At 62.6% G+C, this 22654-nt stretch overlaps 1 protein-coding gene across 5 annotated transcripts; it reads right to left on the bottom strand.

Annotated features, from left to right (window-relative positions):
* Positions 1-370: 370 nt before the first annotated feature.
* On the bottom strand, positions 371-22089 carry HNF1B (HNF1 homeobox B). 5 transcript variants are annotated; one of them, XM_080563547.1, is made up of 9 exons: positions 21556-22076; positions 16849-17048; positions 15337-15601; positions 14692-14933; positions 8069-8232; positions 5209-5341; positions 4927-5118; positions 4180-4298; positions 371-2302 (listed from the first exon to the last, which is right to left on the bottom strand). In XM_080563547.1, exons 1-9 carry the CDS (start codon positions 21891-21893, stop codon positions 2282-2284), a joined length of 1674 nt encoding a protein of 557 aa, XP_080419673.1. In that variant the 5' UTR covers positions 21894-22076; the 3' UTR covers positions 371-2281. The 5 variants fall into 5 exon arrangements, with proteins under 5 accessions (XP_080419673.1, XP_080419674.1, XP_080419677.1 ...); XM_080563548.1 differs by having other exon boundaries at positions 15337-15523; positions 21556-22074; XM_080563551.1 differs by lacking the exon at positions 21556-22076 and adding an exon at positions 18500-21420.
* Between the last annotated feature and the right edge of the window lie 565 nt (positions 22090-22654).

Here is a 22654-nt window from a genome sequence, read left to right as displayed (position 1 = left end):
TGTGCTGAAGGCCCTTCCCACAGCAGCCCACACTTAAATGATGAAAAGAAACAGGTTCCGAGCCAAACACGGGCACTTTTGAACATGATTCAAACCAAAGCCCTGCACCGTGCCTGCAGAGGAGCCACCCTTTGCTACCGGTGTGCTCCAAGCCTCAGCTCTTGGCAGTCACAGACCCCCGAAAGCCTCAGAGCAAAACTCTGCCTCCCCTCCTGCCTCCCCAGCTGGTGGGCTCGGCCCCCAGGACCGCAGGGAGGCAGCGGGGTGGCACTGCCCGTACCGCAGGAGCCCCAAGTCCCCGCTGCCCCCTGCCCACCCCAGCAGCACCGCCCGCTGCGGCAGGATTCACAGATCACACAGCAGCAACGAGTAGGAAGAAATGGTGTTTAATTATGGTATACATTAAATTAGACGTCATTCTGAATATTGGTCTCCAATTCGTGATGACTTATTCACCGTAGGGCAGCTCCCATCAGTCCCAGCAAGGGTCCCACCGTGCCAGACATTGTACAGACACACAGTAAAGCCTTTCGTGCCCTAAATAAAGCGTCCAGTGTTTTTCTGAGCAGTGGTCATCCGTCCACAGGCACTTCCACTGCCCTTCACCTCTCTAAAGCACCCTCAGCAGTTGGCACACATGGCAAAGTTTAAAAAATGAACAACTTGGGAGCATTCGATCCATTTCCGAAGGGGTGTGTGCACGGAGGAGCTTCTGTCCCACGGGAAGTGAGACGCCGCCGCGTGCAGCTTCCACGGTTCTGCAAAGTTGGGCACCTAAACCACACCAGCGGCTGCGGAGCTGAGACGTGCCCTCGCCGTGGAGTTGGGCTGATCCACAGGCTGGAGATCGTGCTTTGAAGCCTGTCCTCTGGGAGCCGCCGCAGGCAGGGGAGAGGCAGCTCTGGGACTGGTGGTCTGAGGCTGCTGGGGTGCAGGGAAACATCCCGTGCCCTCATCCCGGAGTGAGCAGGGAGGAATTTGGGTCTGTGGGAATTCAGGGCTCTTCCAGCCTGCTTCTGCAGCACCTCTCGGAGGCGACGCTGCCACGGTGAGAGCACCGTGGTTATTGCTGAGGGGGGAGCCAGCCAGGCTCGTCAGCAGCAGCAGAAAAATAAGGCACCTCTACTGGCTGGTTTCTGGGCAGGAGACGAGGCAGCGACTGGGCACCAGCTGCGTCCCACGGAGAGGAGGAAAGGCAGAGGGTTTCCAAACCCCGTCTGAGGACGACCCCACCAGCACCTCCTGCAGCCACATCCCCTTGCACAGCACAAGAGCTACGGGCTCCCCTGGAAGCTGCCGGTGCTCTGAGCTTTCCGGCAGCGTGTTTGCGTGGCTGGGGCTGCTGAGCGCTTCTCCACCCCCCAGCAGCCCACCTCTGCGCCCCCCAACACAGGCAGCCCCCGAGCTCTCGGGGTTGCCCAGGCCCTGGCCGTCAGCAGCCAGCTGCCGGGGCTCTGCTCGGCACAGCACCGTGCCGGGGGGGGGGGACACACGTGTGTGTGCCCGTCCCTCCGCAGGGCAGGGACCGGTGCTGCTGAACTGGCGTCCTCGCATAGGCACAGGGCTTTCCTCGTGGGCTGGCTCATTTAAAGGAAGAAGGGAAATACAAAACCAACAGCATACTCAGCTCTGACCTTTACCAAAAAAAAAATAAAAGGGAGAGAGAGAGGGGATTCAGGAACAATATATACAGATGGGGGAATTGCACTTAATTACAGTAGTTTACATCCATTGGACAAAATTTACTTCTTTTATATAAATCTTTATGTATAGGAGTGGGGACAGGTGAGGATGGAGCAGACTGTACCTATATTTACAGTTTAACTGGCTCAGTTCAACAGCTCTTGCGATTCCTCCTTCCGAGCGCCAAGTAACAGACCCAAGTCCCTCTCAGTCCGTCGGGCAGAGGAGTGTAACTTAAATAAGGTCCGTCTTCCCCTGCTGCCACCTCTCAGGACAGCTCGTTCCTATTTCCTCGGGAGAGCCAACGGCCTCTTGGAAGGCAAATACTTAAGAAAAAAAAAAATAATAAAAAAATCCTCAAGACACATCTCGGAAATACTGCGCGGAGGGGAGGAGAGGCGCGGTCCCTGGGCAGGCACCCGCGGTTCGGGCTCGGGCCGGTCCTGGCGGGGTGCTGAGCCTCCGGCTCCGTGTCGGGGAAGTGGGCTCCTCGCTGCGGCGCTGGGCTTCGCTGCGGCTCGGCGCGCGGGTCGCCCGCGGGATGTTGTGGAAAATAAAGTTCCCGTTGCTATGTGCAAAGGCAGCGAGGTGTGGAGCATCACCAGGCTTGCAGGGGACACTGGGGAGGGAGAGAGCAGCACGGTGACTGGAGGGCGAGGGCAGCACCGCCGCGGCGCCGGGGCTCCCCGAGGGCATCTCCTGTGGGCCCCCCGACCTTGTTGAACCCCCCCCAAGCCCCACGGCACCCCCAAAGGTAGAGCACTGCGAAAACACATTGAGCCAGATATTGCCACCCCCAAAATAAGACTTTAACAGAAAAAAAAAGGGGCCTGTTGCAGCAATTGTTCTATGGAGTTTATGCTGGTAAGGCAGCGTTTGGGTGGGAGCGGGGCTTTGCTGTCCCCAGCACCGCTGTCACCTCGGAAGGACCTGGCAGCCCCTGCTCCTCCGTCAGTGCCACCGCAGCAGCCCCTGCCCCGTCCCTGGGGTCCCCCGGTCACCGGTGGGGTGGGGGCCGGCAGCCGCGGGTGACCTTGCGGGCTGGAGCGAACAGCAAACATCGTAACGTGGAGATAAGGAGACGCCAGGAGCCTCCCGTGACATGTCATTAGGGACGGGCTGCGGCTATCAGGTGTTTGCTAACGTAATAAAAATGGTGGCTCGGCCTCGAGCGTTGTCGGAGGAACCGAGAGCTGCGTGCCCCTCTTGCACAGAGGGGACTGCTCAGGGAGCCGCAGCACAAACGGCCACCACTAAAACCCCAAGCCCTGCCCGGGCTGGGTGCAGCCTTCTGGCCATCGCCGGGGGCGTTTCGCACCCGTCCCCAGCAGCATCTGCACGGCCTGGCCCCATCTCCCCCCTCCTGCACGGAGAAGCCCTTCTCCTGCTTTAATTAAATGGTGAAGGCAGGATGGAGGGAGGCAAACGAGCGAGCCCCGGGCAGCGCCACGTCAAGGTAGGCTGATCGCAGCGCCCGGCCGGGCAGCGGCCCCGCGGCGGGGCTGCCCAGGCGCTATTCCCATGCGAGGACATTTCCTGTGTGCAGCGGGCTCGTTTCGGCAAGCCGGCATCAAAGCCGGCCCGTGGCAGGAGAGCACGATTAATCAGGGGGAGTTCGGGCTGAGCGCACACCAGATGGGCCGATAAGGCCGCGCGGAGGAAATGGTGCTCCCGAGGAGCGCGGCCCCGCCTCGCCGCCCCCACGCCGCCACGCGCGGGCGCAGGGCAGCGCTCGCCCCACGCACCACGGAGAGCGGGAGCCTGCACCGAGCCCAGCCGGAGCGCTCATCACCCGCGGCACTTCTGCCTTCCCCCGGGGGACACCCCGGGCACCCTGAGCCCCCGCGGTGGCCCCAGCCCCTTCCTCGCCCCCCGAGCAGCAAACGGAGCCGAGGATCCGCAGGGAGGTCCCGCAGCAATCCCACGCTGTATTTACTCTGTGGTCATTGCAGGCATTTTTTTCCTCTCCACTGTCAAAGCTCAGTAAGAAAGTTTATCTGCATACAAGTTCAAGGCTCTCTCTTATTTATCTAGCAATCAATAAGGGCCGCATATTTCCCACAGTCCCCAGAGCCGGCTGTTAGAAAGGGGCCATTGTCTGAGTAAGGCCTCGCGCACCTGATTTGAGCCGGGATAAGTCCTGTGCCGGCACGGGGCAGATAAAGTTTGGGGCTGGGGCTGCCGTGCACCCGGCTCCGACCGATCCCAGCTCACCCCAGCCATGAAGGGCCGGAGCCGAGCCCCCCGAGGACGCCCCAGCCCCGTGCAGCTGAGCGTGGCCTCAGACAAGTGCAGTCCATCACGGCCACTTGTCACCCACGTCCCCATCACGCTTGCCATCTGCAACGGGTTTTTCGCAGCCCACTGGAGCTCTGGGGCTGGGTGTCGAGCACCGAAGGGCTCGTCCTCAGCCGGGACACGCAGTGCAGGCGGGACCCGTGGAGCAAACACCCCGAATTACGCCAGCCCTGCCCTGCCACCAGCCCCGGCCATTACCTGCTTACTGGAAGACATGTTGGTGAGCGTGCTGATGCTGCTGGTGTCCGTCACCACCATCGCCGAGGGGAAGCGGGAGGTGTGGGAATACTGGGGAGGCTCCTGCTTGTGTGCATACACTGCGGAGAGAAGGGGGACAAGCGGCCGTCACAGAAAAGTCACCCAGAGCCTTGGAAGGGGAGCAAAGCAGGCAAACCCTGCGCTACACACGTGGGTGCCGCGTGGGGATGGATACTGCGGGGACAGGGACACAATAAAACAAGTGGGAGGAAATTGCTGTGTGCCTCTAAACGGCCTCTTTCTCAGGTACCAGCTCGCCCAGGGAAAACAGGGTGGACCAAAGGACGGGTGAAAAGGCCGAGCCCAGCAGAGCCAGGTGCTGGAGCAGGGCGAGGACAACAGAGGAGCCAGAAGGGGAGGCTTTTGCTTCTGCTGACCACCTCCTCCAGTAAGACCAGAGCGAGAAGCAATTTGTGGCTATAAGAACCCAGAAGGAAAAATAATCTTTGCACAAAGTGCTGCTGGGGACCACGGCCAGCCCGGGAGCATTGGGGGTGATGCAGCACAGCGGGTGGCACCGGGGCAGGAGGGGACGGAGCAGGACGCGGCCACCCCCACCCCGGCTGGCACCCAGGGGAGAGAGCACACGAGCACGGGCAGGGGCACGCAGGAGGGGAGCAGAAGCCCATTTCCCATCGAGTTCATCTTCCAGGCTCTCCCCGGGGCAGCCGCCCGGCGTCCCCTTACTGTGCGAGTTGGGCAGCTGGGTGACGGTGGCCATGAAGGGCTGCTGGGCCATGTGGCTGGGCGACTGCTGCATGAGCGGCTGCTGGTGCGGGCTGTGAAGCTGCTGGGAGAACTGGACCGGCTGCAGGGCCGCCAAGCTGCCGGCCACGCTGTTGATGACCGGGACGCTCTGCGCCTGCGAGGTGTTCAGACCTGGGAGGAGGGAGAGAGCGGGGACGGTCAGCGCCGGGGTCCCCAGCGCGCCGCAGGAGGGGTCCGGAGGGGTCCCGGGTGCGTGCTTACTCTGTGCGATGGCCATGACTCCCGAGAGCGGCGTCATGATGAGGTTCTGGGACTGCTGCGCGTTGTGGTGGGACAGGCTGTGGATGTTGGTCAGGGTGCTCACCGGGGGCAGCCCGCCGCCCGACACGGAGATCTGCCAAGGAGCAATGCAAAAGGAGACATCAGGCACGCGACAAGGGCTGCTCCCGGCTCCCTGACACCACCCGGACACAGCAACTCCAAAAACGGGGATGGGGGCGTCGGAAGAAGCCCCCAGGAGCCGAGCAGGCTGCGGCCACACTGGGCACCTTTCAGTGAGGTGCCCCAGGGCTGCAGACCCTGGCTGGGACTCCTGAACGTCGCGTTAATAAATAGCAAAGCAGCAGCGGTGCAAAGCTCCCCTGGAAGCGGCTGCCAGCGCTCCAGCAGAGCACAGCACCAGGGACAGGACGCGTCCCAGGCGTTTGCCATTTTGCTCGCCAGGTCCAAGTTCCTGCCGCTGGGGACAACTGAGGACTCTCAGCACTCATTAACTTCCAGCCGTCACGGTTGTAGAGGAAAGTGGGAAATATAAACTCGGGACTTAAAAAAAAAAAATAAAAAAGACCTGGGTGATCTTCTTAGTCATCACTTTTATGGAAAAAAATCCTGGTTTAGGGTCTGCAGGCACAGCGTGCAGATGGGCAGTGCTGGTGAGGTGGCCAAAGCCGGCTCCCTGGATTTGGGGTTGGTGTGTGACGGTCAGACACACGCGGAGACCCTCAGAGCGTGCTGGGAGGTCTGCGTTGGTCCCTGGTGTAAACAGGGTACAGCAGCGCCTAGGTGTTGCTGAATTGATTCGCTGCAGTTCTCCTGACCCCTCTGATGGACCCTCCTGCACCGAGCAGCTTCGATCCAGGTTTCGGAGCCATCCTTCGGGCTCTTCGTGTGACACTCCTGGACACCGGGCCCAGCGCCTTGTTTATTTTGCCCATTGAATTTGAGATAGCCTCATTGCAATTGAAACGAATACATCAATAAATTCCAGAGCACGAGAGTGACTCATGTTTCCTTATCCAGTACTTTCCACTTTCCAAGTTTCTTCAAGGCCAGGTCACACCACGCCGCGGTGCACGAGCCAGGCGGCTCGCAGCAAACGCACGCCGCTCACCTGCAGCCTGGGCACGTTTCTGGGGGAATTGGGCAAAAGAGCTGCTCCCAAAAGAAGTCACCTGGAGAGGGCAGGACTGGAAAAGACCCGCCAAGTACTGGACCATTGCAGGGGGCTCTCTGGGACTACAGGAGCAACGCAGGAGCATAAAGGAGGGCAACACCACAGCTATCTGCAGCCTCTGTAGCACTCCTCCCTAAAAAACGATTGCCTTCAGATGCAGCAATTTCCTTGGCAGCTTTTGGTTTCATGTGGGGTATTAAAGGCACATGTTTACTTACTAGAAACCACAGCCTACAGCATATTTTTATTAAATAACTTGCAAGCACTAGCTAGCCTTGCTTAAAGATCAGAGATAAGCTGGCAGGGCTGCACGCTGCTGGGGAACCGGAGCAGCCCCAGACGGCGCTGTGCAGCGGGGATAATTCAGCAGTGCTCTGCCCGCGTGTGCCTTTAGCAGGCTGCTTCCCCCAGCGTAACCCACTGCACTTCTGAGCGGCCTTCTGCCACGCGAGGGAAGCTCCACTCCCGGAGGGCTCCTGTCCCCCCCCCAAAAAGGGTCTCCTGCAAAAGGAGCTGGCTGGAGTGCGCCGAGAGCTCCGCGCCACCGAGCTCCTCGCACGGCTTTGTCCTCTCGCCCCCCGCCCCGCGCCGCCAGTGCCTGCTGCTGCCTTCAGTCGTGACTCATTTTATGACTTCAAGGCTCAGGGTTACAAGGCTCAACACACCCCGAGGGAGACATGGGTGTGCTCAGGGCGCATGGCAAGGGAGCGTGCTGCGGGGCTTGGGATCGCTCTGCAGTGCTTCCTCTGCCTGGCGAAGGACGCTCGGTGTGCCCAGCGCAGCACCCGAGCCTGCGGGGCTGCAAGGAGCCCCTGGTGGGGGCGAGCAGAGGGAAAGGCAGAGCAGGGAACTGCAAGAAGCCCCTCGTGGGGGCGAGCAGAGGGAAAGGCAGTGCGGAGAGCTGCAAGGAGAAGGAGCCCAGGCTGCAGGAGGGAGCACCCAGCCAGCAGACTTGTGGGGACGCACAGCCGACGGCCCAGGAGGGACAGTCCTGCGAAAATGGAAGTGAAAACCAGGGCAGAGCGGGCTGGCCCCGCTGCCAAGGGCCATGTGCGACTTTCACTTTCAGCAGGAAAACCTCCTCCCGGAAGAGCCGCGGGGCAGCCAGGCACCACAAAGCTGCAGCAGCCCGCTGCGAGGGAGCGCCGTGCTCCCGTCCCATCCCTTGTGTCCAGTCCCATCCCGTCCCCACCACCCCGCTGCCCGCACAGCCTGGCACCAGCACACGGCCACGCACAGCACCGGCGGCTGGCACCAGCCCGGCACGGCCGGGGAGGAAAGAGCTTCCCAGCAAAGCTGAGAACCTGGGAGGGCTTAAGGAAAAGTAATGAATGAGCATTTTATCAATGCCCATGTCATCGGCAGGGGAAAGCAAACAGTGATCCACCCAGCGCGCCGTCAGTCAGCGAGGCACGCGATCGATAGGAGCGGAGCGGGCTCTGTCAGGTTTACGGGCTGCTTTTGGGGAACACGCCGCCCGCGGGGCCGCGCATCGCGCTCGAGGCGGGCGCTGGGGACGGGCACGCGCCCGCGCCACGGCCCCGGCCCCACAATGCCCCATTGTTCGGCGCGGGCCGCGTGTGAAACCCGGGGAAAGCGTGTTTGCTTTGCCCGCTGGGCCCTCTTATCTTATCAGCGCCGCCGCCACAATAGGCCAGGTGTACTCACCATTTTACCGTCGGGAGAGAGCAAACCGTGGCCTGGGTCCAAGCCGGCCGGGGAGACCTGCTGCAGGACCGCCTGGCTGGTGGTGACCATGGCACCGCTGCCGTGGTGGCTGATGGCCCCAGAGGACGCCGCCTCGCCGCTCGCCGCCTGGCTGTACCGCACCCCTGCAAAACAGCGCCAGGCGTTGGCATCGCCCGCAGGCACCCCGGTGAGGGCACCCCGGTGAGGGCACCCCCCCCGGGCCGTGCCACCCCCCAAGAAGTGAGGAACCCCCCGGCACTCCTGGGGCACGCAGCACGAGGACGCAGCCGCTTTGCACACAAACGTGTGAGCCCCCTGAACGATGAGCAGGAGGAGGGCAGCAGGCGACGTGCCCCCTCCTCCCCTGCTGCTTTCCAGCCTCTCCCCAGCCCCATCGCCTGAAATTGCCCGGAGAAAACAAAGCTGAGGGATACCAAGCGCCCAAACAGTGCCGCAGCTCCCCGAGCAACCCGACTGTCCCTGATGCCTGCGGGGCAGAAAGGGGCTGCCCCCATCAGACCCATCCAGCCAACAACAGGCACCCTTCCGCACCCGTCTGCACCCCTCGTGCTCTCCTTGCACAGTGCACACCCGCGTGCAACCTCCGCCGGGTCCCCGGGCTCTCGGACACCGGCTGGGAGCCCTGAGCTGCGGGAGCCGCTCTGCATCCCGGGGTTCTTCCTCCGAGTGGCCCGCCTGGCTCCTCGGGGCCCCGCTGTCCCAAAGCCCTCCCGGCTCCGAACGACAACGGCCCTCGCTTTTTTCTCAGCCTCTCCCGCATCCCATTTCCCTCTCGACTCGCTCTTGACAAGTGCATGATTAACCGAGCGCCGCAGGAGGACAGAGGGACAAGAAATGCAAACCTCCAAACCAGAGCGCAGCCTGACACCGCCAAGGAGTGAAATCTGGCTTGAGCACAGGTCTTCAATACAAATATATTTAATTTGGCTAAAAAGCCCTGCGCTGATAACCATATGATCAGCCGTGTGTCATGGAAAGGCATCTACAGATCACAAATAATTAACCAAGGAAAACCCACGGGAAACAAAAGCGTCTTTTACACGGGTGCCCTGACAACTCCGGTGAGAAGCCATTTATTACGAGGAGCCCAGCACCGGGCTCGCAGCCGGGTTCACTGAACTCCCCGGAGATCGAAGCGGTAGCTGGCCCGAGGGCCCAAATCTCTCCTGGGAATGAAAATCACCAGCAGCAACCTCTGCAAGCATCATCTGCCCAAGCCAGAGCCAGACATCACCGGTGACACCGGCCACCGCATGGGCACCTTGAGGACCTGTCCCCAAACCGAGCAGCTCCACGTGCCCAGGGAGCGGGTCTTTGCCCTGGGGTTTTGGGGCTCTTTCCGCCAGGTGCCAGGAGCCCTGCTGGCACGGTGGCCGAAGCCCCGAGGACCTGGAGCTTCAGAGGTGGTGCTGGCATCCCCCGGCCAAGACTCAGTGCGGGCTGGCGGGCGGCAGGTCTGTGGGGATGCTCCAAGGGCTGCTCTAAAACCTCCGAGTCAAGGAAGAAGAAACAACTGAAATAACCGATAACTCGGGTCTGGCCGCTTTGCGCACGAGGCCCCAAAAGCGGCGGATAAAGCACGGCAGGCTACCTGCTGCCATCGCCGAAAGCACAGAAAAGTCACTCTTTAATTGCCTCCAAATTTTTCAACATCAGCTGGTTAAACACGGCCCGCAGATAGGAATCTCCCCGCGATGTCTGGTTCCTGATCATTTCCCAGCAAACCCCTTTATCCCTGATAATACAAGAATGTCCTCTGGCAGGTGGATATTTGCCGGTACGAGTGGACGTCCCAGCCATGAGCAGGGTAAACATTACTCAACCGGGGCACTGTCACCACATTCTTCCCCGCGGCCCCGGCCTCGTGCAAAGTGTGCTTCAGCCGCTGCCGGCCTGAGATCCTGCAGCGCTACTCAAACAATGGGAGGGGAGATAAAATAAAGCCCTTTCTGCTCACAATGGTCTTAAAGATAGACGAGGAGCACAGGCGGCTCCGGCTGGAGATTAAATTATAGTTTCCGTGCCGATGGAATAGTGATTGAATTGGCTACGAAAGAAACCCGAGGTGCGTTTGAGAAACGCAGGACTGGGTGAGACGTTACCCTTGAGGGTGACGCTCTGTAAGGTTTCAAGCAGTAACACCACAAGGGAGGGATGCCGAGGTCTGCTAACTGCCAGGGCGATCTTCCCCCCTTTTGGATTCTGTGAGGCTTTGAGTAAGGACAAAATTTTAAAGCCCCAAATCACGCTGTACCCAGTTCAGCCAAGACACCCAGAATTAGGAAGCTGTCTTTAAGAAGCAGGCGATGTTAAGAGCCGATTTTCAAGCTTTTCCCTGCAATCCTGAGGACGAGACTGTTACTGTTTGAGAAGCGATAACCACCGCTGAGGCGTCCAGGCAGTCTGGCGGCCGAGGCTTGGGCAGGGTAAGGGTTTTCCCGTCCGCTGCGGCTAACTGCGGCCTTGGGGAAGCCACCAACTATTTTTTTATTTTCTTTTTTTCCATTCCTAGAGCAGGACGGATATTACTGTTGTTTGTATGCCCTCGCCGTCGGGCTGGATTTCGGCAGACGGGGCGGCTGGCATCGGGAGGCTCACGCTGGTCAGTTCCAACAGCGTTCCGGGCGATGGAGGTGCCGCTCCTCCTGCCTCCCCAGCGAGCTCCTGCCCAGCCCCGCTTCAACCACGGCCGTGGGGAGACGGCGCGGCCGTCCTGTGGGTCTGAGCGCAGGACGTGTCCCCTGACACCTCGCTGGCCCCATTTGCTGCCCCCCCCGGTACGCACGGCTCCCTCCTGGGGGGCTCCATGTCCCACCCGAGCTCAGGGTTTATGGCCCGGCGGGCCAGGCGGCTGCACGGAGCCGAGCACGATTGTTGTCCCGCCGCTCTCCTGTGCTTGAAGCGGCCCCAGCACGAGATTTATTCCTCCTCAGCCTCTCCCCGTCCAGCTCTGCGCAGCCGCCCCGGAGAGGAGCCTGCCCGTGAATCACTGTTAATGGGCCTGCCCGCGGAGCCTGCGCCCTTAAAGACTTTTTTTTTTCTTCCTCCAACTGGAGCTACAGCCATAATATAAAAGTCTGTTTATGGGACCCGGCTATTGTTTGGCCCCCGAGCTGCACAGCCCGTGAAACGTTTTACTGCTTTCCCATGTTTCCAGACAAACCGCGGGGTCTGGCTCCCGTAGCCTTAACCCTGTGTTTCAGCCCCGCAGCCGGCACCCCCGGCTCTGCGGGGTGCCAGAGCCCGTCCCCAAACCGGCGCATCCCAAGGCACGTCCCCAGGAGCGTCCCCAGGAGCATCCCGAGGCTGCTCGCTGCTCGCACCGGCTGTGTTTCTGCCCGGAGCCTCGCCAACACCCCGCAAATCGCCGATTTTGGGGCTGCCACTCAAATTGTCCCTAAAGTGTTAATCTCGCTCAGTTACAGAGGTGCATAGTTTATATCCATTATAAACCTGTTTATTGGGACTGGACCCTCCCATTTTGCTGCTGTCATAAAGCCCTAATTACCCCCCATAAAACCGGGAAAAGCTCCTAACAGCACACCGTACCCACAGAGCCGCACAATGAGCGCAACAGTAAAGAATTACAACGGCTGGCACCGGGTCCACAGCCAGAACCAGCACGTACCCCACGGCTATCAAAGAACAACTTGAAAGATCCAGATATAAACTGATGTACCTCTGGACCAGGGTTTTATGGACAGGCTTTTCTTTAAGGAAAAAAAAAAAAAAATTAAAATCACCCCAATTGCCCTCGCAGTTTACCGAGAACCTCAGGGCGTGGAGCTGAGTTATTTTTACACTTGTACGTATGTCTGTAGAGATATCTAAAATATATACCACGTACATTCAGATATATACGTTATTTGTTATATACACGCATATGAAGGACTGTGCTGATGTCTGCTGCGTGGGCACGGCCAGACGGATGGGGCGGGCGGGGGAGATGCTGCGGGGCCGGGGCTTTGCGGGGCGCCCCGGGGCCCTTTGTATGCAGTGGGGACGCAGGGGGGGCAGCGCGTCACCTAATCTCGTCAATGCGCTGATTGTCTTTGGGGCTCTTGAAGATAAAAATGGCATAAGCCAGAGTCTATGGCATGGCACCGAGGCAGCGAGATAAAGCCCTGAGTGACCTTCAAGGCAAACAGGGAACCGAGATCACTGATAATACCCTATAGGAAGGGAAAAGTCCAGAGTCTGAGAAGCCTCCGAGGTAGGCTTTAAGTATTTACCTCCAAATAGTTCAAAACTCTGCCCTGAGACTTGGCTCGGGGTCCCCGGGAAGAGGCTGGGAGGATGCCCGACTTTTCCAGCTCTTCCCCCTGCCCCTGGCCGTCATCCCCCCCTTTGGCAGGGCACTGCCCGCAGCGTGCCCACCAGGCGATGCCGGCGCCCCACTCTGCGAGAGGCCCTGAGCTGCCCCTCGCAGCCAGCCCCACCGTTCCCTTCCCCGGCAGGGAAGGACGCAGAGGGGCAGGACGCGGGCAGCGTCCCCAGCGCTGTCATTAAGCTGTTAAGGAGGCATTGAGGGCTCCAGACAGCGCCACACACGGTGCAAGGGCAGTTCAAATCCCAGCACGCGCAGCCACGGATGGGGTCAGCACCTCTTGGAGGAGCCGCTGGTGTTTTGGGGGCCGCGAGCCTGCCGCGCAGCTTGTAGGGCCCAAAATGCCACCGGGTCTGGTGGACCCCAACGCAGGCGGCGGTTGAGCTCCATCCCAGCCCGTCGCTCCAAAAGCGGCCCACAAAACCCCTGCGCGGCCCTCGCTGTGCCCACCTCCTCCTCCTCGGCGAGGCCGATGCGCACCAGCGCTGCCCGCCAGCAAATCCCCGCGGCCGAGCCCTCCTGACCCCTCCGCGGCCATCACTCCTGCCCGGCTCAAAAGCCCCTCCGAATGGGCTGTCATCGGCCCTATAGCCGCGGCCGGCTCCTGCTGGCCGAAGCTCGGATGGGAAAATAAAGGTTTGGGCTTAACGGCCCCGCAGCCCCGAGATAAATGCCCGCGGTTACAATAATTGCTGTCCCCTAATAGAAGAAAACAAAGGCTCTCGCGGGGTGCCTGCATGCGCGCTGGCAGGACGGGGGCACATCAAAGGCAGCGGGGTTCGTTCAAAGCCCCGGCTTAATTGTCAATTAAGCATGCACGGGGGGGACAACGCCATGACAACGCGGGGCTGCATGCTGGTGCGGTATTGTAAAGCCCGGCGGCCGACACAGAAAACAGCTGATTTTGCTGACAATGTGCTTGTAGGGCACCTTGTAAGCAATCAGCCGGTGACAGGAGGGCAAACGTCCGCCCGGTCCCGCCATTGTGCGGGGCATTCCTGGGGCAGGGTCACCCCGTGGTCACCGCGGGCCGCCCCGCGGGGAGAGCTGCGCCGGGAGCCGGGCTGCGGCCGCTGCCGCCAGCGGGGCGGGTGGGGTGCGGGATGCTCTGCGCCCCGAGGGTGTCCCCACACGTGGAGCCTGCCCAGGGGTCCCACAGCGCCCAGGACAGCGCCATCCCCAGCTCTCTGCACCCTCTCCCCGTGCCTACGGGACTCTCCGGACACCGCTTCATTGAATTCCGCTCGGAGATGAGGCTGGGGGCTTGCAGCGAGCCAGGCAGGGACAGCTCCGAGAGGGGGCCGGTTTTCAGCTCCCCAGCCGGGCTGCGCGGGTGCCACCCCGAGATAGGGCCCAGGGCGTTTGGGGCGCATCGCCCGCAGCCCCGCGGCCCCGCGCTGACCCCTCGCCGCCCGCCACAAAGCGCCCGCTCTTGTTTGCCGGGGCTGGCGGCTTTGGAGTGCAGATTGCAGGTAGCGGCACAATGGGGATTGTTCTCCCAACAATGCCTCTTGCCCCACGCTGCGGCCGCCGCCGGGCCCTCCCTGATTACCCTTGTGGCTCTGCCCGCGGCGTTATCTCCTGCTTCAATCCCCCCGGCAGCGCACACCGGGGGCAGAGGGGAGCCCGGCCGCAGGGCTCGGTGCAGCCCCCTGCCCGCAGCCACTCGTGCCGTTAGGGTGGCCTCCAGGGCCAGCCCTGTGCCCCCCGGCAGCTTTCCTCCCCCGGCACCACGTCCCCCTGCCCTCCACGTCAGGCGGCAGCAGCCCGCATCCCCGCCCCTGCCCAGCCCAGCCCAGCCCGCGCGGGGACGCCGTCAAATCCAGCCAGCCAAGCAAACACCCATCTGTCCTCGGCGGCACGGAAATCCAGCCCTCGCCACGTGGCTCGCCCAGCCATCGGGCTGCAGGGACAGCGGTCGCTCCTCTCCACACCCATCAAGGCTTCAGGGGGACCGGGACGTCCCCGTACCCCGGTGCCGAGCGGGGTCCCACCCCATGGCCGCACAGCTGATGTGTCTGTGGCTGGTTTGCCAACAGGAAAACTGCACCAAGAGCTCAGCTATGTCGCTGCCCCTTGGCCAACGTGGACGGCATGGACCATCCTCCCTCCGAGGCCATTGCCACCTTGGCCGTGCACGGCCCCAGGGGTCCAGCACCCCTTTCTCCAGCAGAAACGGGGGCCAGTAGAGCGGCTGCTCAGCGCCACCACCCAAGCGGGGCGGCCACCGCGCTGCCTTGGGCACGGGGCTTACCTGGCATCTTGCTGGGGGGCGAGGCGCTGGGCTGGTTGTGGTGGGGGGAGCCGTGGGACAGCAGCAGGTTCATGCTGTGCGGGGGCTGGCCCGAGCTGTAGGCGTCCATGGCCAGCTTCTGGCGGAAAGCCTCCTCCTTCCGCCGGTTGGCGAACCAGTTGTAGACGCGCACCTCCGTCACCAGGTTGGAGCCGAGCCCGTGCGCCTTGGAGGGAGACACCCCTCGCTGCAGACACTCGGCCCTGCGCGTGCAAGGGGACACGTTGGAACAAGGGTGCCGCTGGGGAGCCCCCCCGACGCACAGGGGGCCTCGGGTAGGATTTGGGGGTGTTTGAGCCCTTCCTCAATGCCCGCCCGCTCTTCCCGACTGCATCCATGCCACAAAAGCCACCCCACCTCCCTCCAACCTTGCGGCATCCCCGCGGCATCCCTGACCGCAGCAGGGAGCTTGCTCAGGTCCGCACGCTGCCCAGGGGGGCAAAGCAAGGCGAAACCAGGGCCAGTGGCTCAGCGACGCCGTGCCACAAGCAGGCAGCCGGGGCTGCTGTGGGTTTGCGAGCCGTGAGCCCGGCACCACGCGTGGTTTTTGGAGGAGAGGCTGCAGGGCGGCAGAGGAAGTGGCGGGCGGCGCGGGGCGGCCGTTACCTGTTGCACTCCTCCACCAGCGCCTCTCGCTCCTCCTTGCTGGGGTTCTTTTGGCGGTCGTAGGCTTGGTACAAGATTTGCTGGGAGGCCGGCCCCCACTTGAAGCGATTGCGGCGCATCTTCTTGCTGGGGGTTTCGGAGCAGGCATCGTCGAGCTGGCCAGCCCCCTGGTTCTGCTGATTGAACTCTGGAAAGAGAAACAGCAGCTGATCCTGACTGCTTTTGTCTGTCCTATTTCCACAACCCTGGACTGTCTGGTTGAACTCTGAAAGAGAAAGGAGCAGACGTGACCCGGCCTGTAGCCGCCGCTCAGAGTCACCGTCACGCGCGGCGGCAGCCCCCGGACCCCCCCCGGACCCCCCCTGCTGCCCCCGGCCCCGGCGTTTTTCGGTGCCGGCTCGGGGCACCCCAGCACCGACTGCACACGCAGGCAGGGGCAGGGGGGTTATGACCGACCCGGACGGGTGTTTAATGGGGAGGCATGCGCAGGGCATGCATATTCATAGCGGGGCTCTGCCGGCCTGCGCTTGTTCCGGGAGGAATTTTGCAAGCCAGGAGCCAGGCAGGGCACACCGAAGCCCCCCAGAATGAGCTCTTGGCCACCGCAGAGCCCCCTCCTCCTGTGCTCGCCCTACCCCAGGCTCGGAGAGCTGGGGGCTCAGCCCCGCGCCCCCGAGTTGTGCGCCAGGGGTGACCTTCCCCGCGTCCAGCCGGGCACTTGTCACCGTGGCAGTAAAGGGAGATTAATGGAAGGTTTTTATTATTCTCAGGTTTGCGGGGGAATTCTCCCTCTTTTTGTAATGGCTTTTCCCCTTGTGACAACAGAGCCCCAGACCGGAGCGGGCTCTGTTTGCTTTCACATCTCCAGGTGCGCTTTCAAAGCGGCAGCGCTTGGTGCTGAACCCTTTCCTGCGCTTTTTCTTGCTGCATTTTGCATCCTTTTGGGCGAGCGGGGCTGGCGGAGGGGCTCCGTCACGCCAGGCAGGGCTCAGCGCATCGCTGGCCCCACTGCCACCGCTCTCTGCATGAGCCGGGCCCCGGGGATTTAAGGAGCCCTGCTCCGGGTGCTCGGTCAAAGCGGGCTGTGTTTTAAATAGCTCCAACTGCCCGAGACCGTGCTGCAGGTACAAATGATTTACGGGATTTTTCTTTCCTCTCTCTTTACTTTTTCGACACGCAGTCGCGGAAAACGAGCACGCTCAAGAAGCGGAGAGAGGAAAAAGGGGGCAGAGGTGGGAAATGGATCTGATGGCGTGCAGTCGTTGATCGCTTTCCCGGCTCTGAGGAACACAGACCTACAGAGACCGAGATGTCCTGAGCGGCTCGGGGCAGCTCGCGCAGCGTCACTGCGACCGAGGGGGGCTCCCACCCACTTTTCCTGCAGCCGAAATTGATTTTTTTCAATCAATTCAATCTTTTCAAGGGGGGAGCCCGGGGCTGCTCTCGCCCGGCACTGGGGAGCCCCCCCGCCCCGCGGCGCTCGCCCCAGCCCTGTCCCCGCCGGGTACTTACGCCGCAGGATCTCCCGCTGCTTGCGGACGTACCACGTGTAGAGGGCGGCCCTCTTCTGCGTCTTCATGGGGGTGCCCTTGTTGAGGTGCTGCGAGAGGTGCGACTGGTTGAGGCCGGTGACGTCCACCACCTCCCGCTGCGGGATGTTGTGCTGCTGCATGTAGCCCTTGATCATCTTCGCCGCCCGCCACGGGTCCTCGCTGCGGGGTGGAGGAAACAAAGGGTTAATCTTCCTCCCCCGAATTTGCTTCTTCCTGCGATGGAACCCTGTTATTACCATCGGGAACCCACTGTTACTGGTGGTAGACAAATATTCTCGCCCCCTCCCCCTGCCCTGGACTGAAGCCTCTTTCAGGAGGGCACAAAATCCCACGGCCATGTCCTTCGGGGGAGGCAGAGGCTGGGGTGCGGCCGCGGCACCCGCTGGCCTCCATCCCCCCGCCCCGGGCTGAGGCTGAGGAGCAGAAAGCCAAAGCAAGCGAGCAAACCCAGGTGGCCCCCAGGATGGAAAACCCTAACCAAGTAACTTTAAGTCAGTCTCGAATATTTTCAAACACTTGAATTTGGCTCCGGCAGGATCCAGTTGCAAAATGGCTCTTCCCTAAATAAGCGTTACTTTGGTGTCCCTGTGCTAGCTGGCACCAATTTAGGGAACAAACGAAATTATGGCCGAAATTAAAAATGCTGTACACGTTCTTTTAGCTCCGATGAAAGCAAAACGCAATGGCAGACAAACGGGCCGACACACCTGCACCGAGCGCCCCGGGTTTAGGACCCCTGGGTTTGTTCTGCGGTACTCGAGGACGCTGGGCTAAAAGGAAGTGCTCTAAGACTGAAAAATCGGCGTGGAACCTAAACCTGGTCACAGTCGTGCACTCAAATAATGAGATATTCTAATGCTGTACTTGGAATAACCGTCCAAATGCTTTTCCAATTCATTAGTTATTTTGGATCCTTCAACTTGTCAAGGGGAAAAAACCCAACGAGTAGATTTCTTACTTTTTGTCCTGAATGCAGCACGAAAACAAAGCTGTTTGGACCCAAAGCAAAAGCACCCAACTGCAAGCAGCCCGCTGGATGGAGGGGCGCTTCGTCGGCTCCCTGGCCCTGGGGCAGGGGGGCACGGACTGTTTTGGAGGACGTTCCCGTGCCCAAAGCCCACCGACCCGCTGAGCGCAGCGGGCTCGGGCTGCGGCACCTCTTGTCCTGGTGCCACCGGTGATTTTTTCACGTGGAGGCGGACTTGGAGACCCTTCTCCTTCCTGCATACACAGTGTCCTCTGTATGGCCCCGGCTGCACTGCGGACCCGCAGAGCTGTACGCGCACACAGGCACACGCTTGTCCCACCAGCCCAAGGCCCCGACCAGGTTAAGCACCACGCAAACCCCGCTGCCGTCCCCAGAGCCGGGCACAACACAGACGGGGCCACCGGCTCCGCAGCCTCCGCCCAGCACCTCGGCCATGCAGCAGCGGTGGGCAGCAGCTCGGCTGCAGGTTTTGCAGCGAGCGTAAACCCGAGGCGACGCTGCAAACGGCCCAGCGCCCGGCGGCACTGCCCTCAGCGGGCTGCCCCGGCACGGGCGTTACCCAGGCGGGCACGGGGGTCTGCACGACACAGCCCCCGGCCCCTTCCCACATTAAATTACCCACCAAGACATCGCCAAAGCGGCATGGAGACAGGGCAGCACGGTGTTTTGGGGCCGCCAGGCCCTTGGGCTGCCCCAGGACACGCAGGAGCCAGCGGGACGCAAGGAGAGCTCCTCTCGCCGCGGGTCTCCTGCAGGCGCTCGGCCCCGCTCCCAGCAGGGGGTGAAGCAGGGCGCAAGCCGAGGGGCTGCACGCGGGCTTCTCTCCCCAGCAGCTCACAATGCCTACCTGATCCTACTAATTGCTGGTTACTAATAAGTTAATGGGACAGAGCTGGTCACCCTTCCACATAGCAGGCTGGCCCACAGCTGAACCAAGGGCATCGCTTTTACAGAGCTAAATCCCGAGCCAGCGCGACAGAGCGCACTACCAAAAGGGAAAGAGAGAGACTTTGGGTTACAGGCGTGACTTCTGAATTGAAATAAAATTTGGCAACGTTTTGGCTGAAGAAAATTATGTGAGCATTAGAAAAAAGTCCGCAAATTTCCTTTCATTTTGCAACTCCATGAAAGGCTTCCCTTTGGTATTTCTGGTGCGTTTCACACTTACGCTTTCAAAACAATTATTCAGCTCTTAATTTCTGAGCAACGCTTTTCTTTACAAATCTATTTGACCGTATTCAAAAGGGTTAAACAACCTGAAACCAAACCCAAACATTTTGTTTCATGTTAAACAAAATGTTTGGACTTGACCCAAAATGAAACGTTTGAGTGTTTGTTTGCCTCTTTTCCTTTTTTTTTTTTTTTCGGTTAACCTAAAAAGGCAGAGAGGAAAACATTTTGATTCAACACAAGCCCTTTTTTTTTTTTTTTTGGTTCTGTCACCAAAATGAAAAACTCATTAACTGCCTAATCTTCATCAGGGCTTTACATGCAGGAAAAACAACAACCCAGAAGCCCTTGGTAATACCGGAGGAGCAGTTCGTAGCCCTCGCTCCGCAGCCCTTCTCCACCCCGCGCTGCCCCTGGCATCGAGGAGAGGCTTTATTTTTTTCCTGCCCAGAATTAACCGCGACGAAGCCCGGCTGCGAACGCCGACCCAGAGCAGGCACTTCCCAGCCCAGCCTCGTGCCCGTCCCTCTCCCCAGGACCCCCCACCCGCTCGCCCTCTTTGTCAGCCTTGAAAACCGGTAAATACACTCAACATCCTCGGAGAAATATGCCAAGAATTTATACACATGGATTATAAACCCGGCTCCCTACATCAGTGATCTATCTAATCTGCATCTCCCTGTGCACACAGCGCGGAGCAGAGCTTGGAGGCCGAGGGCTCCACGGCCGCCCCTTCCCCTCTGCCCCGGGCACGTTTCGGAGAAGGTTTTTGTCTCCCCACCCGGGGGGCTCCCCCGGCTCCCCTGCAGCACCGTCCCCATGGGATGAGGGTGCTGCAGCGATCGATCGCTTGCCCTATGCACCCAGCGGGGCCGCTGGAGCCTGGCCGGGAGGGAGCCGCGGGGCGTCTCGCCCCGGAGCCGGGCTCTGCACCACCAGCACCACTCTCCGGGCTCTGCAAGGAGCCGGGGTTGGCGCTGCCCTCGGTGCCACGCTGCCCCAGCACAGAGCTGAGGACGTTTGGGCCCCCTGAACGGGCTGTAGGGACGCCCAAGTGAGCGTGGTGCAGGTGGGCAGCCAAGCCCGGGGCACGCTGCTGTCCCCAAAATGATCCCTGGGGCCGAGCACCCCCAGGGGCATGGGAACAGCCCGTGACTGAGCCGAACCCAGGGCCAGGAGGCTGGGGCTGTGGGGTGGCAGCGGAGCGGGGTTTCGCCCCAGTGCGGGGCTGAAACCGATGGCTCCCGACGCCTCTACCTTGGCTGCCTCTCCAAGTACAAAGGGCTCTCTTAGAGCAAACACAAGCTCTTTGCAAAAGGCTCCTCAGGGACATGTGCCTGCTCTTGTTTGCACCAAAGGCAAACTTTGCACAGGAACACCTGTGGGAGAGCAGCGACGCGGGGCAGAGCCCTCCCTGCACCCCCGGTGCCACCCGGGCACCCCGGGGCCGGGCACAGCAGCAGGCGGAGGGGAATCGGGGACAGGCAGAGCACCCAGTGGCACGCAGGAGGGGTGGGTGGGTGCCCGGGTGGGTGGGTGCCCCGCTGAACAGGCATGCAATGCCGTGCCCCTCAGCACCCTGTGGGGCCCGGCCGAGCCCTGGCCTGGCACGGGTGCCACCACTCAGCCCCGTCCCCAAAAGCCTCGGGGCCGCCCAGACTCGCGCCGAGGCAGGCGTGGGGCTGAGCACGGCACCCACGGCACCCACCGCGGTGCCGGCTCCGTCCCGGTCCCTCCCGGGACACCGGGGCCGTTGGGGGCCGCGGGCTGGCGGGGGGCACGCAGCGGCACAGCCCTCCGGAGGGACAGGCTCAGCGCGGCCCGTCGGGACCCCTGGGGACGGGGAGGGGGGGACCCGGGGACGGCCCCGCGGGGTTCCCAGCGCGGTTCCACCGGCCCCGGGTGCGCAGAGGGGGCAGCCCCGAGCGGCGCGGCCCCGCTGATCCCCTCCGGCCCGCTCCCTGCCCGCGCCCCCACGGGCCCGGGGCTGCTCCGCCGCGCCCCGACGGCACGGCTCGGCTCGGCACGGCTCGGCACGGCTTAGCTCGGCTCGGCACGGCTCGGCTCCGTTGGGCTCGGCTCGGAGCCGCATCCCCGGGCCGGGCCGGGTCGGAAGCGGAGCGGCCGCGTTTGGGGGTTTCCTCCTTCCCCCTCCCCGCCTGGTTTACAACTCGGGCAATGAATAACCCGCCTCTCCGCTCGCCCTAATCGCGGCCCTTTGTGTATCTTTCTGTTGATGATTTATAGAAATAAATTAATAACGCCCCGGGCTCCACGTGCTGCAGTTTATGTTTCATCTCCCGGCGCGGACGGAGGACGGAGCCGGCGGCGGGGCCGAGCCCGGCACACCCGGCCCCGCCGCTCGGGGCGGCCGCGACCACCCGACGGCATCCCCGGGGTGTCCCCGAGGTGTCCCCGAGGTGTCCCCGCCGTGCCCCCGCGATGCCCCCGCCGTGTCCCCGCGATGTCCCCGCCGTGCCCCCGCCCCGCCCGCCCCCCCGGCGGTACCTGATCATCCTGTCCACCTCCGCCCGCTGCTCCACGGCCTCCTCGGTGTTGAGCGCCTGCAGCTCGCGGAGGATCTGCGGCGTGTCGAAGTCGTCGCCGTCCTCCGAGCCCTCGTCGCCGGACAGCTTGCCCTTGCCGTGCCCGTTGGCGAGCGGCGGGTAGGCGGCCTTGCCGTCGGGCGGCCCGCCGGGGGACAGCGGCAGGCTCTCCAGCTTGACGCCGAAGCCGGCGGCGGGCACCATGTCCTCCAGGGCGCGGATCAGCCCCTCCTTGGTGGCCCCGGAGCTGAGCAGGGCGCCCAGGAGCTCCCGCTGCAGGGCGCTCAGCTGGGACACCATGGTCCCGGGCGCCCGCCGCTCTCCCCGCGCTCGGCCCGGCCCGGCCCGGCCCGGCCCGGCCCGGCCCGGCTGCCCCCGGCACCTGCCGCTCCGCCGCGCTCCGCTCCGCCCCGGCCGCCCTCTACCAAGCCATGCCGGCCTCCATTAGGCAATATAGCTTATGCAAATCAGCGCCGGGAGGCCTCTCCTCCGGCAGCCGCGGGGGCGGCCGCCGCCCGGACCCCGCGTCCCCGCCCGCCCGTCGCGGCCCGGCCCCCGCCCGCCCGGCTCGGCTCGGCCCGGCCCGGCCCTTATCGGCCGCGCTGGGGCGGACTTTGCCCGAAGCCGACGGAGGCCCCGGAGGAGCGGCGCGGCCAGGCCGGGGCGGCCGCGGGGAGGGCGGCGGAGCGGGCCCGGGGAGCCCCGACGGCGCGGCCGGCAGCGGGAGGGCCGGAGCCCTGCCCCGTCGGGGCGCCGAGCCCCGTGCCCGCCGTCGGGGCGGCCCCGGCAGCCTCGGACGCGCTCCGCAACGCCCCGACGGCGGCCCCGGGCCCCCTCCGCCGTCTCCCGGGGCTCAGCGGCCACCCCCGGGCCCCCCCGAGGGAGCCCCCCCTGGGCTGCGGGACCCCAGGGCTCTCCGCCGCGGGGGTCCCGTCGGGGTCCCGCCGGCCGGCGGGACGGGCTGGGTGCAGACGCGCTGCCCTTCAGATGGGGGCTTTTGGGGGGACCCGCGGTGGGTTAGCAGACGGGGCGGTGCGGGGACGGGGTGCTCGGGGACACGA

Source organism: Anser brachyrhynchus (genome assembly GCF_964034855.1).
Source record: "Anser brachyrhynchus genome assembly, chromosome: 20".
In the NCBI taxonomy this organism is placed as follows: domain Eukaryota; kingdom Metazoa; phylum Chordata; class Aves; order Anseriformes; family Anatidae; genus Anser; species Anser brachyrhynchus.
The sequence above is the reverse complement of the archived record's forward strand: the minus strand, read 5'-3'. Positions and strand labels throughout refer to the sequence as shown.

Coding starts and splice junctions, on each gene's coding strand:
- HNF1B (XM_080563547.1), bottom strand. CDS start 21,893: ATGGTGTCCCAGCTGAGCGCCCTGCAGCGGGAGCTCCTGGGCGCCCTG. Junction 5,342..8,068: donor TCTCTCCCGACGGTAAAATG/GTGAGTACACCT, acceptor GCTCCTTGGCAG/ATCTCCGTGTCGGGCGGCGG. Junction 4,299..4,926: donor CCAGCTGCCCAACTCGCACA/GTAAGGGGACGC, acceptor TTCTCTCCGCAG/TGTATGCACACAAGCAGGAG.